Source organism: Phacochoerus africanus, chromosome 13 (assembly GCF_016906955.1).
Source record: "Phacochoerus africanus isolate WHEZ1 chromosome 13, ROS_Pafr_v1, whole genome shotgun sequence".
Lineage (NCBI taxonomy): Eukaryota > Metazoa > Chordata > Mammalia > Artiodactyla > Suidae > Phacochoerus > Phacochoerus africanus.
Window position 1 is genome coordinate 2,765,621 of NC_062556.1, and position 17,348 is coordinate 2,782,968.

The 17,348-nt window shown below is 54.2% G+C and overlaps 1 protein-coding gene across 1 annotated transcript in view; it reads right to left on the reverse strand.

Moving 5' to 3' along the window:
• The window catches only part of MIPEP (mitochondrial intermediate peptidase), a 112,994-nt gene that overhangs the window by 92,685 nt on the left and 2,961 nt on the right, over nucleotides 1–17,348 (reverse strand). The window contains exons 2-9 of the mRNA XM_047755708.1: nucleotides 16,599–16,772; nucleotides 15,449–15,537; nucleotides 13,867–13,953; nucleotides 7,857–7,920; nucleotides 5,550–5,732; nucleotides 4,899–5,055; nucleotides 2,801–2,849; nucleotides 1,129–1,189 (exon numbers count right to left, since the gene is read on the reverse strand). Of these exons, the coding sequence (XP_047611664.1) occupies nucleotides 1,129–1,189; nucleotides 2,801–2,849; nucleotides 4,899–5,055; nucleotides 5,550–5,732; nucleotides 7,857–7,920; nucleotides 13,867–13,953; nucleotides 15,449–15,537; nucleotides 16,599–16,772 (864 nt within the window). The remainder of the gene's footprint in view (nucleotides 1–1,128; nucleotides 1,190–2,800; nucleotides 2,850–4,898; nucleotides 5,056–5,549; nucleotides 5,733–7,856; nucleotides 7,921–13,866; nucleotides 13,954–15,448; nucleotides 15,538–16,598; nucleotides 16,773–17,348) is intronic.

Genomic DNA, 17,348 nt, shown 5'->3' on the forward strand with positions numbered 1-17,348 from the left:
CTGCACTGCACTTGGCCTGTTGGGCGATGCCCGGCCCCCGCCCCCGCCGTCCCTCCAGTCATCTGCCCAGGGAAGCCCCGGCCTCTCCCGGACGGCACTGCGTGACGACTGCACAGAACGCCTGGCACCGGGGGCCCGGGAACCAGGCCCCCACCCTTAGCGCCAAGGCCCTCTGAAGGTTCAGCTTGGCCGTCATCTGCTCGAATGACAAGCGTGCTCTCTCGCGGGGGCCGGGACCCTCTCTCCTCCGGGATCGTAACCCGCGTGAGCCTCGCAGGTCTCCTCTTTCTCCCGTGAGCGCCCGAGGGGCGGGGGCCGCGGGGCTCAGCGGGGGCACATGCGCTCCAGCGACGGCTACGGGCCTAGCAAGGCTCTGACGGAACAAGGCCCTGTCCCCGGAGCTGTGATCTACTTCGCTGAGCTCCCGAGATCAGCACACAGGTAACCTGCAAGGCTCGCAGTGACACTGAAGCTGCCACTGGCAGGTCATCCTCCATGGAGGCCTCAGGCGCGCCACACAGGCCCCCCCTGCACGGGAGGGGCGCAGAGGCGGCAGCGGGAGCAGACGCTGACTTGCCGTCAGCAGACACGTGTGCATGGGCGTGTGCACGAGCGAGCACCTGCCAGCAAACGGACAAACACACGGGACTTCCTGGACCGCCAGACTTGGTCACACAGATCCAACGTTGCAATAGCTATCCCCCAAATCCAAGGACCAGAACCAAGGCCGGAAACACCGGCCGCAATTCCAAGGAGGCCTAGCGTTAAAAGATAAAGACCTGGAGTTCCCGTCGTGGCGCAGTGGTTAACGAATCCGACTAGGAACCACGAGGTTGCGGGTTTGGTCCCTGCCCTTGCTCAGTGGGTTGACGATCCGGTGTTGCCGTGAGCTGGGGTGTAGGTTGCAGACGCGGCTCGGATCCCGCGTTGCTGTGGCTCTGGCGTAGGCCGGTGGCTCCAGCTCCGATTCAACCCCTGGCCTGGGAACCTCCATACGCCGCGGGAGCGGCCCAAGAAATAGCAACAACAACAACAACAACAAAGACAAAAGACAAAAAAAAAAAAAAAGATAAAGACCTTAACGGACTGCTTACGTTATAATAAAGACATCCCAGCGTGGTCACTTACAGAACTCTGAGGATTTAGTTTCATTTTCATCCCTCGCATCATCTCAAAATCTTTCATGGTTCTGTAAAACAGGTGTATCATCAACGGCTAGGACAAAATGTTCATAATTTATTACAAAAGAATCTGTTTGCTCATGTTACTTTCCAATATTCATGATAAAACTAGAAGTAATTTGGAGTGCAAACATAAACCAGCATTAACCCAACCTCCACATGTGTTAGAAGCGGGGGATACACACATCAGTAAATTACAGCAGCTTCTATCTTAAAAAGCATCTTGGCAGATACATGTCTTGAAAGCACTAAAGCTTGGGAAAAGGAGCAGTGTCACAGAAACATGTGCAATGTACATCGGCAAACTTTAAATCATGACTTCTCGCTATACCTTTAAAATTAAAAGCCCAAAAAATTACTTCCTATGAAGAACATGAACAGAGGCTGTGTTTAAGATTACTATGCATCATCCTCCCTAATAAAAATCTCTAGCTGGGCAATAATCAAATACATGTTTAGTATTTGCCAAAGGTGAGGTTTCTGTGAGAGGTAACTTCTACACACCATTATGAAAATCTGAAGATACAGCTGCTCAAAATATAAGCCTAGCGACAGAGAAATGGAAAAAGGCTGCTTACACAGAAAGCAAACTCAATTCACAAATAACTGCATAAATAACACTATGTCCTTATATCAAGCCCACGACAGTTCACTGCATTAAAAGATACTTTTAGAATTTGCAAATAAAATCCAAATTACAGAGGACGGGGTCGGAAGGCATATAGGTTTGTAACAGACAATGGAAATGGAAGCTAAAACTACAACTCGGGAAGGTCCAACGGTAGACGAGGCTTTGGGCAGCGCTGGGAGAGAGAGACCGACCACCGGGGCTTTTACAAACGGTGCTGTCCTCGTCCTGGGGCCCGGGGTGCCCGAGGTTCCCGGGGGCCTGGCCCCAGCGAAGCACTGGAGAGCGACAGTGAGCCCGAGGGCCAGGACCGCAGAGCCAGGACAGGGGGTGGAGGCTGGCGGCTCTAACACAGGGACCCCCTAAGTTGGCGCAGCCTCCCAGCCTGAGGCACAGACGCCGAGGCAGCAGCTCCGACAACACGCCTCCCGGCCAACACAGCCGTGCACCGAGCCCATGAGCGACACACAGGCTTAGGCCGAGAGACGGTAACTACAACGTCATGAGCTTGTTAGAACACTGATGGCACAAAAGCCAGAAGACACAGTTGCAGACAGGTCTGGAAACTGCTTACATGACATGCCAATGATGAGCTCCCAAGGACCGTCAGCTGGCTATCGGGGCGGGGGCGGTTGTGAGATTGTCGCCTCAGCATGACACTGTGTGTTCAAAGCATGGCTTGTGGTTCATTTAATCTCCTGTTGAATAGTCTACAGTCCAAGATTCTAACCCTTATATTCTTAACACGTTACTTGCTAAGTTTTTTTATAAATCGTCTTTCCAAAAACAACAACTAAATAACACGTAAAGGGGTAGAATACGAGGAGTTCCCATTGTGGCTCAGCTGGTTACAAGCCCTAGTAACCACGAGGACGAAGGTTCGATCCCTGGCCTTGCTCAGTGGGTGAAGGATCTGGCGTTGCATTCCATATGCCACAGGTGCAGCCCTGCAAAAAAAAAAAAAAAAAAAGAGTAGAATAAAAAAACTAACCTTTCAGAAAGTTTGTCAGAGAGTTTCTCAAGGAACTGCATGACAGTCTCTGAAATGAAAACCCAAATGAAAACATATTTAGCTACATAAAATAAGATGAACATATACCTGTGAAAAGTGTAACACGGTGATCATACCCACACACAGGGACGATTTTCAAAAGGAAAGCAGGGCCACCAACAACCACGAGGCACTTCTAGATGACAATCTTTGCTAGAAAAACAAACTATCACGGTAACAACCCAAAGCCATAACTGAGAGCCCACAATAAAAAGTTAATGGAGAAGGAAAGAAAAAGAATATAAAATTTCAATCTGTTTCAATCTATCCATATGGGTAAACAATAAAGATAAGTTTCTCAGCCATGCCTAGCTTTTCCTGAGTTTTCAAGACACAGCTAGACTCTGATTTGTTCATACAATTTAGAAAAGTTAGATTTTAAAAAAAATCAATGTTTTACAAAATACTGGCATTTTTAGCAACACAGATGGACCTAGAAATTATCATGCTAATCTATTCGGGATCAACATCCAAATACAAAAAAATCAGAACCCTGAAAATTTAAGCTCTATTATAAATTTGTCTAGTACTTAAAATACTGAGGCCATAACTCATTGTATTGTACAAACCCAAAGGCAACGCAGTGGAATTACATCACTTCCCATGATAGGACACTGTTCACGCCTTTTGTCTGAATTTAGCACTTCTTGAGTACAGAGTTTTCGTATGTATTTTGGAGTGAGCCACAAACACTGTTTTTATATTTTCCAGATGACATTTTACACGGCTTTAAGTTTCTTGCCCTCTTCAATTTACCTCCTGAGTAAAATCAAAGGCTGGGAAAAGAGTGGAAGTGGCCCTAAACCAGGACATCGGAAGCGCTGGCCACTGCTGACCCTGAACCAGCCCGTATCTCCGAACTCGGAAAACGGCTCTGCACACCACGCTGGACCATGCTTACGCTTTTAGAAAAAACTGTGGTTTAGTTTAAAAGAATATTTTATTTCAGGATATCAAAGAAAAGCTCTCTGGCATAGAGAACTTTTTTCAAATGTATCCGTTACGCTATCTACTTCAAAATAACCATTTTCCACTAACTTCCACCTCTTTCATTTCTCGAGCTATCTTATATACGCACCATCGACTCATTTCTACCTAGCTGGCGCGCTGCTGCATCACGGAGAATGAGTTTGGGGATCCGCCTGAGAGCACCCGCACACCCTGCTGGGAGACACCCCCACTCACCTCTACTGGGGAGCCCACCTGCACCCGCGCGGCGCCAGGGCCAGGGCCAGCCCCTCCTGACTCGGGGTCTAAACCGGGACGTCCTAAGCTTACTCTACACACTTCTAGCGTTTTCACTGTGAAACTCTCTCTCTGTTATAAATCGTCAGGAAGGCAACGGAGCACAAGGCAAGTTTACCAGGAACCCCGACACCCAGCAGCAGCCTTGCCACTCCCCGAAAGGTGCACAAGTTTACACCTGGCCTACATTCACCCTCGGCCCCCGGAGACACCCTCACCGCTCATCCTCTCACTCCAACTCTACGCCATTTCGTTAGGCTACACACAGAAACCAGCTGAGTTAAAGTGAAAAGAATTTAAATAGCATCCATAAAAGCTTACGTACATATACTCTGAACGTGCACACAGAATATATTCCAAATTACCAGCTCTATTTCATTTTATTTTATTTTGCTTTTAGGGCCGCTCCCACGGCATATGGAGGTTCCTAGGCTAGGGGTCGAATCGGAGCTGTAGCCGCTGGTCTACGCCGCAGCCATAGCCACGCAGGATCCAAGCCATGTCTGTGACCTATACCCCAGCTCATGGCAATGCCGGATCCTTAACCCACTGAGCAGGCCAGGGGTCGAACCTGTGTCCTCGTGGATGCCAGTCAGATTTGTTAACCACTGAGCCACGACGGGAACTTCCTCCTAGCTCCATTTTAGAAACACCCCTAAAAGATGCAGGAAATCTCAGCAACGGGCCTCTAAGAGCGTGTTGAAAACAGAGCGCGCCTGCAGAGCCATTTAAAGCCCTACGCTGAACTCCACAAAACCTGTCGGACGTGTGGACGCTGGGTCGGCAGGCTCACCTGGGCTTCTGGCCATCGTCCCCTGGAGAGCCCTGTGGGAAAAGCTCTCGTACCCCACCAGCTTGGCCAGGAGATCTCTGTTGCTGAGCAATTCTTCTAGACATTTCAATTGACCAGCATTGGGATAAAGAAAAATTTTGTAAGCGGCTTCTCGCACCTATATTTAAAAAGTGAATGTTAAGAGACACACACGGTGATAAAGTCCCTACAAGAGAACACAGTCGCTCCCACCGCCTCCCGCGCAGGCGAGCGAGACTCGCAGTGACGGTTTACACACGAGCTGCTGGGCTCATCAGCGAGTCCAGGAGACACGTCACACTCGAAGGGTCCTCTGTCGTGGGGAGGGTGGCACACAGAGGACGGAGGCCTGGGCCACAAGGCACCCACGACCAGGCCGTGAAGACCGCGCCCACCAGAAATCTGGGTGGCCCGGAGCAGCGACCGCGGCTGCTGCTCATCCGCCTCTGACAACGAGGAGCCCTTCACGAGGCAGGCGCAGCGAAGACCTTCGTGCCTCAGGGCATTCACAGACCAAGGACCGCCCGTCACCTGCTTACTTCTTTAAGGGTGGGACGATACCACCGTGAACTTGGGGTTACCAGTCGTGATGCCCAGAGGAACCCAAACTGCACGGAGGGTGGGCACGCGTACCAAGTCATCCGGCGCCTCCGCCCGCAGACCGTCGACCACGACGTGGTCCCCAGCCACCTCGAAGTGGTGCCAGACCCGCTCCGGCAAGAGGTGCTTCTCAGCCTTGACGGGCAGGTTGGTCCCCATGAGAAACGTGCTGCTCAGATCCAGGATCTTCACGTTCAGGTCCACGGCTCTCCTGCGCTGTACGCGGGGCAGGAAAAGCTATTTACAGGCCTATTTCACACCTGGCGAGGTCACAGGCCATCCATCTACAGAGATGGCAAATCGACACACAGCGGAATCGGTTTCACAGCATATTAAATACACGGAGTGATACGACGCAGGCTGAAGGTACTTTGCATCATAAATGCATGATACATACTGCAAACAGTAACTCTATTTTTGACAGAAATTTAACATTCAGACCAGAAAAGTGTATCCTGATGATTTTACAGTGTCTCTAGGCTTTAAGACTAACCTAACTTCTAGGGTTCTATTTTACGTCGGTTATAGACGTCGTCTGTGAAACGCATCACACTGCCAGGTATGTACCCCTCATATCCCCCCCCAAAAAACCCTCAGTTAAGTCAGCCCCAGGGGAGGGGCTGGCGGATGTGATCCCTTAAGGTTTTTCTAACTCGGCAGAGTCCGTGGGGGAAGGCAGACTAGGACGCACGCTCGGTCCTACGCCCGACACAAGGCAGCACAGCCAAGGTCACCTCCAAGGCTCCACGGGCACGTACCTGGGGGATTACAGGACGACATGGGGGGGTGGGGGGCTGGGCTGGACCCCATGGCGGGACCTCGCCCTCCAGCCCCGGGTCTGGCTCCGCCAGGCCTGAGACAGTCCCTGAGTGTGACAGACGGGGCTGGCGGCCGAGGTGGGCTTTAGCTTCAGCCACTCCTTTAGGACACAGTCTCGGGAGAACACCTGTGCTGTCGAGGGCACCACCATGTTCGGTTGATGCAACTTAAAACTTGGTCCACATGACCTGCCAGGTCCACTGGGGAGGGGACAAGGCGCCAGGCACCTGCACCCGGGCTCAGGATGGGCTTCGGGGAACTCGCATGCACACCTTCCCGATTCTAAACTATACTACGACCCTAACAAGGCATTAAGCAGCACTCGTGTTTTTTTAAAAGACAAACACATACGAGGCAGAGGTACCCTTGACAAGATGCTGGGAAAAGTCAGGGTATATTAATAACAGAAAATTTCAACGCAGAAAATTCAAGCTTCACGGGAAAAATAAGTGTTCAGACACGCCAACATCTTCTGAAAACTGTCCCGATTCCGCTCTGCCTTTGTTTCTGACGTGGCCGTTTGTCACCACCTATCGGTGACCAGTGGAATAACAACAAAAAGATCTGGAAATGACACTATCGTTCCAAACATTTTCCTCAACGCTCTTACTGTGTTTTTAATTTGATAAAATTAGTCATTTCAAAGAATGTATCACCTGTTACAATCCCTGGAAAAATAAAAACTGTTTATTTCCTGACCTCACCAACAGGAAACACTTCCTCACACAGTGATAATGAAATCTACAGAATGCTAAGAATGCCATGAAATTGTTTTATTTATTAAATGACTGCTAAAGAACACAATTCCTTTAATTTAAATTTTTCCTTTTTTTCTATGTGGCCACACCTCCAACATGTGGACGCTCTCAGGCCAAGGATCAAAGCAGTGACATAGCAGTAACCAGAGCCACAGCAGTGACAACACCAGATCCTTAACTCATGTGCCACCAGGGAACTCCCTAAATTTTTAAATTTCAATCTTGACACCTTTCAATTTCATTCCTGACACCTTTTAATTTAAGTAAAAAATAACCTGGAAAGAATATAGAAGACTGTAGGCATTTATGATTTGTAGGTTACGTTGGTGGGTCCATTTCAAGGTCTCCTTTAAAAAGGGAAGCTGTCATCCTTTCACCAGCCTTCACGGAGCCTCTCTGACAAGAGACAGGGAAGTGACAAGAAAGGAGCTAGGAGGTTTACTGGACTTGCGTCTCCAGCGGGGGTGGGTTGCACAAGTTCCCGTTTCCAGGCCAGGGACTGAACCCATGCCACAGCATGACAACGTGAGCTCCTCAGCTGCTAGGCCACCGGGGAACTCCTCAAGTCATTTCTTAATTCTAAACTGTCAGAATTGATAACTGGGAACAGGCCCCCTTCCAGAGAGCACTGTGCTCTGCATTCGAACATAAAGAGCTGCAGAGCATCAACCACCTACGTGGCCGTCTGATACGGAGACGCGAGCAACGAGATACCAGCTAAGTGTCAGCACAAGAAGAGCCAAGAAACAGAGCGAGGAGTTACCTTGTCGTTGTCTAGATGGATTCCACTGATTTCAAAATCAAACATGAACAGTTCGGCCACTCGCCTATAAATAAAATGAGCCTCAGGTCATAGCAAGTAATAATAACGATTAACACAGATCAGTGTTTTGCAAAATCCCCTTTTTTCCGCTTTACTATCAAAAAGCCAAATGTTCCAACACACACACACACACACACACACACACACACACACACACACGCAGGGTTTGCATGGCACCGGGAGCTCTGCATCTTATGAGCCAGGCCCAGAGCTGGCAGGCGGGGGTTCTAGGCTCACCCGCGCACCACGGGGTAACGCATACATCACGCTAACGCCTCGTGTCCACCATCCTCGCCCAGGAGCTGCCACCGTGCCCAGCCCTCAGCCCCTCGCGTCCGCCACGGGGAGGTCGCTCAACACTGTCCGCCTCCAACCAACCCAGGGCCCTGCCGAGGGCCGCGACGGCCTTCCTGGCAGCCACTCGCCAAGCCCCACGTTTAACACTCTGTCTGCTGGGGGGACACAGAGTTTCCGTAAAAGGTCCCGGGACCGGCCAGCGGGGCCGGGCTGCCAGGGCGTTGCCGGAAGCTGAGCCTAAGAGGCAAAGCGGGACCCGACCCGGCTCGGCCCCCGACCAGGACACCCAACGGGGACGGGCGCTTCCCGCAGGACTCGGGCCTCTCCTCGGGCACCAAGCTGGGAGCGGCCCTGGGACCATGACCTCTTCCAACTCCATCCGCACCCCGGTCGCTACAAACATGAACCCATTCAAGGGCTTCCTGCGCGACGTGCTGCGGGTTTCTCCCGACCCGAGGCGGCTGCTGAGAACGTCCGACCTTGGATGCCGCGCCGGGAGCTGTGTCTCCGGGCTCCTGAGAAGCGCCTGCTTCTTCCTAACCCTGCCGCGCCTCGCAGCCCAGCTCAAGGGTTACACTTCTTTCCGTCAGTAGCATTTTTTTAAGCTCCTTTTTTCTGGAATTAAGTTAGCCACATATAGGATCTATTCTCCTGCTCCCTTGCCTTCTCACATCCAGGCTCCTGATGGCTGTGCCCATGTCCTAAACCAGCCACATCAAAGTTCTGAAATTCTGCAAATTCAACAGGCCTGCTTTTCCTAAAGGATGCAAATCCTTCACTCAGGCCCCAGGACTGCCCTCACAATGAACTCGCCTCCCTAACAGCCTCAAAAACACCGCTCTCCCTTTTCCAGCAAAGCTCTTTTCTGTTTGCTTTGATGAGAGGGAAAAAAAAAAGACAGGAGGGGGTGCTAAGCTGGGGGTGAGGACTGGGGGTTAACGTGAGTTTACTGTACTACGTACGGTCGCCTTGCTGCTCGACAACCCCCTACAGAAGTGCATGGAACAGCTACAATCACCAATCCCATCAGAGACAACCACTACCACAACTACTCTCTTCCCCGAGTTCCGTCGTGGCTCAGCAGTTAGCGAACCCGACGAGCATCCGTGAAGACGCAGGTTTGATCCTTGGCCTTGCTCAGCGGGTGAAGGATCCGGCGCTGCCAGGAGCTGTGGTGCAGGTCGCAGACGAGGCCCGGATCGGGTGTGGCTGTGGCTCTGGCGTAGGCCGGTGGCTACAGCTCCAATCCAACCCCTAGTCTGGGAACCTCCATATGCCACAGGTGTGGCCCTAAAAAGCAAAAAAAAAAAAAAAAAAGAAAAAAAGGCTTTTCAAGGTTTTATTTCACGTTTTCTCCTACAGACTAAAAGCGTTTTTACTTTCCCACCTGTAAAGCACACTGACAAAATCCTTGTTACATCATCTCTGCATCTGGGTTTGTTGCCTTAGGATCAACTGCAAGAAGCCAAACTGATCCAAAAGCATATGCACATTGATAACACATCACCAAACGGTCCTCCCTAAAGATGTATCGCTTACCCCGAACTAGGGAGGACCCATCGCTGTCAACACTACACCACCACTCTTTTCCGCACACCACAGGGAAGGTCTGGGCCAGGGTGGAACCCACGCCGCAGCAGTGACCGGAACCACTGAATGACAGTGCCAGCTGCTTGACCTGCTGCACCACAAGGGAAGTCCTGTTCTGGGTTCTGTCGCTCGTGCTTTAGGGGTACCGTCCAAAAATCACCGCCGAGGCGTAAATGGTCACTCTTGGTCTCTGGATGTTGTCCCCCGGGCGTCACGCTCCTTAAGGGCCCCGCTTCCTGAGTGTCTGCCGTGTGCCGGGCACGAGAGTGCCAGCGCTCGCTTCCCCTACAACCTCACCCTGACCCCGACAGAGCAGGGACCTGGAGACCAAGGAGCAGCACCCCCGCGAGGCCTCGGGCTCAGGCCCGCATCCAGGCGCCACATCACCCGACTCGGGCCTCGCGCTTCCACGCCGCCGCCGCACGTTCAACTGTGGTCTGTGGCTACTGCTTCTTCCGTGAAATCAGAGCTTCAGGGGGAAAAAAAAGCCCTTCCCCACTGTCTGGAAAAGCGTTTGCGTTTTCATTTTGTTGGTGATCTGCGAGGCCTCTCAACGCAGTAGCTGCACTAAGGCTGGATGCTGAGAGGAACAGGCGGCCTCCGCAGAGCCGGACCCTGAAAGCGGCGGCCGCTGCCAGACCAGACCAGGCTGGGCATCTCTTCTGCACGCAGAGCACCCTCCCCTTCCCGGCATTTCTGGAAGCACGTGAAGACCTTCCACACGCCAAGTCATCAATGCTTTTATGATTCATTTTTTAAAAACCGTTAAACCTCAAATTAACGTCCTTTTCTTCCAAAATTGTTATCCGTTGGCCTACGATCCCTGACTGAAAACCAAGCCTTTCCTGCTGCTGAGAGATGGTATTTCCATCACACACTAAACATAGTCACATACACGTTTGAGTCTGTGTTTGAAATTTCTCTATTCTCTCAATAATTTAAGGGACTGTTCTGGCGTAAGTATAATGCTTTCCTAAATGCAGTGTTTTTTATGATATATCTTACTACCTTTTTCTTCGCCCTTATTTTTTCTGTCTTTTTAGGGCCGCACCCACGGCATATGGGCGTTCCCAGGTCAAATCAGAGCTACGGCTGCCGGCCTACACCACAGCCACAGCAACGCGGGATCCAAGCCGAATCTGCAACCTAAACCACAGCTCACAGCAACGCTGGATCCTTAACCCACTGAGCGAGGCCAGGGCTCAAACCTGCGTCCTCATGGATGCGGGTCGGATTCGCTTCCACCGAGCCACGACGGGAACTCCCTGTCTTACCATCTGGTACACGTCCCCTCCTAACACTTCTCTTTACCAGATTTTCCTGGCTACTCTGGCATATTTATTGTTTATGACTTCAAAATCATTTTTTAAAGTGTATTTATTTCTTTTGTTTGCGCCTGTAGCATGTGGAAGTTCCCAGACCAGGGACTGAACCCACGCCACCCTGCGCTGCTGCAGGAACAACGCTGGATCCTTATCCAGGGAACTCCCAAAGTCACTTTCAGTAACAACAACAAAACCTTCTTTAGGTGCAGGCTGGATGACATCAAACTCGCAGACCGGCCGAGAACACGGAGCCATCTTCTCATCTAAGAACTCAGCACCCTTCGCCACAACACCACTTTTGGGGAGGCCCCATCACGGCTCAACAGAAACGAATCTGACAAGCATCCATAAGGACGCCGGTTCGAACCCTGGCCTCGCTCAGCGGGTTAAGGATCCGGCGTTGCAGTGAGCTGTGGTGTAAGTCGCCTATTCGGCTCGGATCCTGTGTTCCTGCGGCTGTGGTGTAGACCGGCAGCTACAGCCCCGATGAGACACCTGGCCTGGGAACCTCCATGTGCTTCGGGTGCGGCCCTAAAAAGAAAAAATAAATAAACATCACCTTTCATGCTGCCCAGAGACGTGTGTTTGGGGGGGAGGGGGGTTTGTGTGGGTGGGTATGAGTGTGGGGGTGTGGGGTGCATATACAGGGGAGGTTCTGCTCACTCTGCATGGCGGTATGTGGGAGTGTGGGGGTGCATATGCCCGGAGGCTCTGCCCCCCAAGTGGATGCCAGGGTGCCTCTCAGCTTTGGTTGCTCTCGGGACTGAGGTATCCCCTCCACTGTTTTCTGGGGAGTCTTGTTTATTATATGCGTTGCCTACGAGAAAGCTCTGGATGGTTTTGGAAACCCCTAGTAAAATGGTTTCCTTGTGACTGTGCTTCTGGGAGAGCCTAATACACTGAAATCCTGTAAGAGGGGAAAATGCACGAATCTGTCCGGTTTCCACACGTACTATCAGTGGGACCCTCCCGAGAATGCTTTCGAATGGCTCTCAGACCCGGTGTTTCCAGGGATGCGGCGGAGACGACAGCGGTGACCCGCTCGCCGGGGATCATCTGTTCTCTAAGTCACGCTGTCGCGACGTGGCAACGGATTCAAGCCGTAACAGCTTCAGCCGCCGCCTTCTACTCGACCGCATGCCAGGATCGTTGGGGGGTCCTGGCCCCACTCCTGCCGCCGCAGCAGGCCCACGGTACCTCAGTCACTGCTGCTCCAAAGCCCCTTTCTCACACCCACGAGGCACCCTCCTCGCCACAACCCTGGCCTTCTACCCAGCGTGTTTGTCTCAACGTCTATCATTCCGTTATTTTAAAGCTCCCACTGGCATTTTAGTAACATCCAGAAACGGGGTGCGTATCCTATGAGCAAAAGCCCTTTGTACCTCGAATTCTCTGCCAGCCCCTTCCATTCTACACGTGAAACACGGGAAAGCAAAGCTTTGGTCCAGGCTGATCAGGTGTAACCTGCTGCCACTCAAGGTCCGTATCAGCGGAACATAAATCCGGCACAGGTGGCAGGCGTTTGACTTTGGGTCCTTTTTTTATTTGTCTTTTCAGGGCCGCATCCACAGCATAGGAGGGTTCCCAGGCTAGGGGTCTCATCCAGCTACAGCCACCAGCCTACGCCAGAGCCACAGCAATGCAGGATCCGAGCCGCATCTGTGACCTACACCACAGCTCATGGCAACACCAGATCCTTAACCCACTGAGCGAGGCCAGGGATCGAACCCGCAACCTCACGGTTCCTAGTCGGAATCGCTTCCACTGCGCCACAACGGAAACTCCGACTTTGGCTCCTTCTGCTAATGAAGCCAATCACGCTCGAGGCGAAAACTGTACCACAGGCACCAGGCTGTGATGGTCCAGCCCGCTTCACCTGCCACGCCCACCCCCCCGCCCGAGGGTCAGGATCAACCAAGAGGAAGAGGCCCCCCGGCGTCCGCTCCCAGGGATCACGTGAAAATAACCCCCACCGCTGCCCGCACGGCGCAGGCAATCCCACGCCAGATCAACCCGGGACGCCCCCACCAACTGGCCCCTCGGAGCACGGCCGCACGGGGGGTCCCATGCAGACACAGGACAGGGGAGGACAGGAAGCAGGGCCGGGGGCACGGAGCGAGTGTCCCGTAAATAAGAAGGAGACAAACAAGAACAGAGAGGCAGGAAAGAAGATGAGTCTCTACTACATCTTAGGCGTAAACACACAGAGCAAGAGCCTGTCCCAAGTCCTACACCAGTGCATCCGTGCACGGAGTGAGAAATCAGGTCTTCAATTCGGAGTAAGAAATGGCACGAGCCAAAGCAAACCCTTCCAAGAACCTGGACGTCCGCCGGGAAATAAAACCCCCTTGCTTGGGGGTCAGGGATGGCACTTGAGGCGCACAGCTAATGGAACTGCCAGCCGTTGACAGGAATTCATTCACTAGCGCAGCACCTACTTCAGGCCACAGCCCCGGGGTGGGCAGGCCCTGCCCTGCAGAGGCTCCCCCGCAGGGGTCGGGGGAAGGACCACCCAGCAGGCCAAGGGGTCCGGCTGGGACCAGGGACCAGGGGCAGCACAGCAGGCGGAGGATGAGTGTGCCAGGACAGCGCTCCCGGGGGGAGCCTCGGCCGGGGGCAGGGAGTCACCTGGGGAGAGAGGCTCCCGCCGCGGGGCTGTGGGCGCAGGGACACCGAGGGGCCAGCCCCTCAGCCCACCCGCACTGTCACGATCACCACGCAGGCAAAGGAAGGAGTACCTGGTTTCCGGATCAAGGGAGTCCGCGAGCCTTTCATCAGCCAGTAACTTCTGCAGACTTTGATATAATTCCACATTTGTGTTCAACCTAGAAAAATTACACGTAAAGAAAATGAGACGACTCCCCAGTGCCTTCTTTTCTACATCAAGAGAATGGTGTCACGTCCCAGCATACCCGTGCCCAGAGGCCAAAGGTCTGGGGCACTGGTTTGTCTTGTTTCTTCCTGTGGACCCGGAACAGCCTCGCCACAGCTGCACAGGGACACTGGGACACAGGGATGGGCAGTGCGTTGGTCCCAACGGCCCTGGAAGGTAGGATGTGGACTCGAAAGCCACAGTCAACAGCGGGGCCAGAAGAGCAGACAGGACTTGACCCGCCGCCAAGGAGAACCAGCCTGGGGAGCGACAAGCCAAGGGCCACTCGCTCCTCTAACAGAGGCGGGCGGGGACGGCAGGAGCAGCAGCAGGGACCCGTGGTCCAACTGTGCTGAGCACCGCCTGGCGGCCTCCGCTCACCATGGGCTGGGGGACAGCCTGAGGGCACAGGCTGCAGAGCCACACACCCCGCAACACGGCCCCACGGCTACTGCGACCTTGGGCAAGCTGTCCAGCGGGTCAGAGCCCCAGGGTTCAATGGGCCAGGCTCCCAGTAGGCAGCTCTGACCCGAGGCTGCACCCCCACCCCAACCCCCGCCACCGCCCTGGTCCCCCCCCCCCAGCACTGCTCTCTCTCACCCACCCAAGACTCCACGGTCAGGTCCCAAGTCCCTCACCCTTCAGAAGCCAAAATACCCAGCATTCACGGCCACCCACGGGGCTTCTGCCTGGGGCCTCGGCGAAGGGTCAGGTTCTAAGAGCCAAGTGCCAGGCCCTGCTCAGGTTCAGGGATGCTCAGCTGCCCCGGGGCAGGTCACGACCAAAACCCTGGGGATTCAGAGCTATCGAGGGGGTCTCCTGGGCCACCCTGGACCCCTGGGAACAGAGGCAGCCCCTTGGGCTGTAGAACAACTCAGCAGGAAGGGCAGGCATGGCCCCACCTGCTCGGGGCTGCTCAGCACCCACCCCCCAACCCAAGTCCAAGGACAGCGGCTCCCTGGTCCACCACACCCACTCCACAAGTCTGAGCAGACCCCCCACTAAGGTCTGGGCTGTACGAGCCCGAGATAAAGTCTGTACTTTGCAGTAACCGTAATCAGAAAAACTTCTAACTTTCGGTTTTCCACTTCGGGAAAAGTCAATTCTACTCCTGCACCTAAGAGCATCTTATTTTTCAAAGATCAACCGGAGCTGTTAGGATACGACTCAGGCGACGGGAGAGAATGACCCTCTGCTCTGATTCTGTCTGATTCGGTCTGAGAGCGTCCAGGCCCCTCGGCGGCCCCCAGGGCAGGGCCCGAGCAAGGGGCTAAGCCCTCTCCACCATCCAGGGAAGACCCTGGCCGGACCCTGCCGGCAACACCTCTCTGCCGACGGCAGCAAATCGGGGGACCGGGCAGGAGGGAGCCGGCCCCAGCCCCACCGCTGCAGCCCCGCGGGGACCCGGGCCGGTGGGACGGACGCGGAGAGCCCCGGGGCAGCCGTACTTCTCCACGGCGGTGCCGATGCTCCGACAGGCCTCCTCCGCCGCCTCCCTGAACGCCGCCTCGGGGTGAGCGATTCTCACAAAGTCGGCCTGGGGGTGAGACAAAAGCGAAAGGGGGGTGGATGGACAGCTTTCTCCCAGGATCCCGGGGCGAAGGGGACACCTGCGATTCACCACGCGGCGCAGGCCGGGCCGGGCCTGTCCCTCACCGACGACTCACGAGCGGCTTCTCCGAGCGCACATGACCCCGTCCTGCTGTGGGACCAGGGTCGCTCAGGCCAAAGAAGATACCTTTACTAACTTAACTTTACAAAAATCTGTCTCCTTCGAGTATAAACACCAAGTGAGTTCAAAAGAGCAGACTCTAGTTTCGAATAATCTAGACCTTGGCCCACCTGGCGCAGGACAAGGCCACTCTGCTGACCTTGGAGTTAAACTAACCCAGAATCCTTTTTTTAAAAAATAAACTGCCATATGGAGTTCCCATCATGGCTCAGCGGAAATGAATCCCACTAGCGCCCACAAAGACACAGGTTCAGTCCCTGGCCTCGCTCCGTGGGTTCAGGATCCGGCGTTGCCGAGAGCTGTGGTGTAGGTCGCAGAGGCGGCTCGGATCCCGAGTTGCTGTGGCTGTGGCGCAGACCAGCAGGTGCAGCTCCAATTCCATCCCTAGCCTGGGACCGTCCATAGGCCGCAGGTGCAGCCCTAACAAAAAGAATCTTGGCAGAAGTTTTCATAAATGAAGAATCTCTGTCCCATTAGAAGCTCTGCATCTGCGTAAACCTTCTTTGATGGGCCACCACCTGGCGATTTTAGCCACGGACGTGTTAAAAGCACAGGCTCCAGAGGTGCCTGGCGGCCTGGGACGGAAGGCCCTCGCGTTGTCACTCCTGCCGGCGCGGGTCACCGCTGTGGCCCAGGTTGCATCCCTGGCTGGGAAGTTACACAGGCTGCAGGTGCGGCCAAAAGAAAAAGCCCAAGTTCTCAATGTGGCCTCTGCCGAGACAGGCTTCCCGTTCGGCAGCGCGCTGGCGACACGTCGCCCCCAACGGCTCCCACGGCGAGATGCTCGGCACCTGGCAGCCCGACGCCCCGCGCGGCCGCGGCAGGGGCGCAGGGGCAGGCGGCCCGGGGCCCCCGGGGTGTCTTACCAAGTCGGCCACCCTGCACAAGGCGTCCGAGAGCTCGTCGAAGAGGAGCACGGTCTGCGGCCCGGGCGGCAGGGAGCAGGCGTGCGCCACCAGCTGCTCCGTCCTCCTCAGGGCCCTCTCCTGGGCCACGCGGAAGCCCTCCGGGGCCCTGAGCTCGGGAACGCCGAAGAGGCCCTGGAAGCCAAAGACAGAGCCCCTGAGCACGACGAGCAGCCCAGGCGGGACGGGACAGAAACACGTCCTTCACCAAGAAATTCTGGGTTCCCGCTGCCCTTTTGCACAATCCCGCCTCGGGATCACTGACAGCACGGCCGCCGTCCTCGACATACCCCATCCGGAACATTAAACGTGTTTTCACAATGTACTTTTTCTTCCAGTCTAAACTATTTGATAAAAAAAAACAAAAATGGGGCGTTCCCATCGTGGCTCAGTGGCTAACAAATCCGACCAGGAACCAGGAGGTTGCAGGTTCGATCCCTGGCCTTGCTCAGTGGGTTAGGGATCCGGTGTTGCCGTGAGCTGTGGTGCAGGTTGCAGACGTGGCTCGGATCCCTCATTGCTGTGGCTCTGGCATAGGCCGGTGACTACAGCTCCAACTGGACTCCTAGCCTGGGAACCTCCATATGCCACGGGAGCGGCCCTAGAAAAGGTAAAAAGACAAAAAAAAAAAAAAAAAAGGAATGATATGGATTCAAAATCCAGCTGCGTCACTGCCAGGGACCCAAACTCACCAACGGGCAAGGGTTAAAT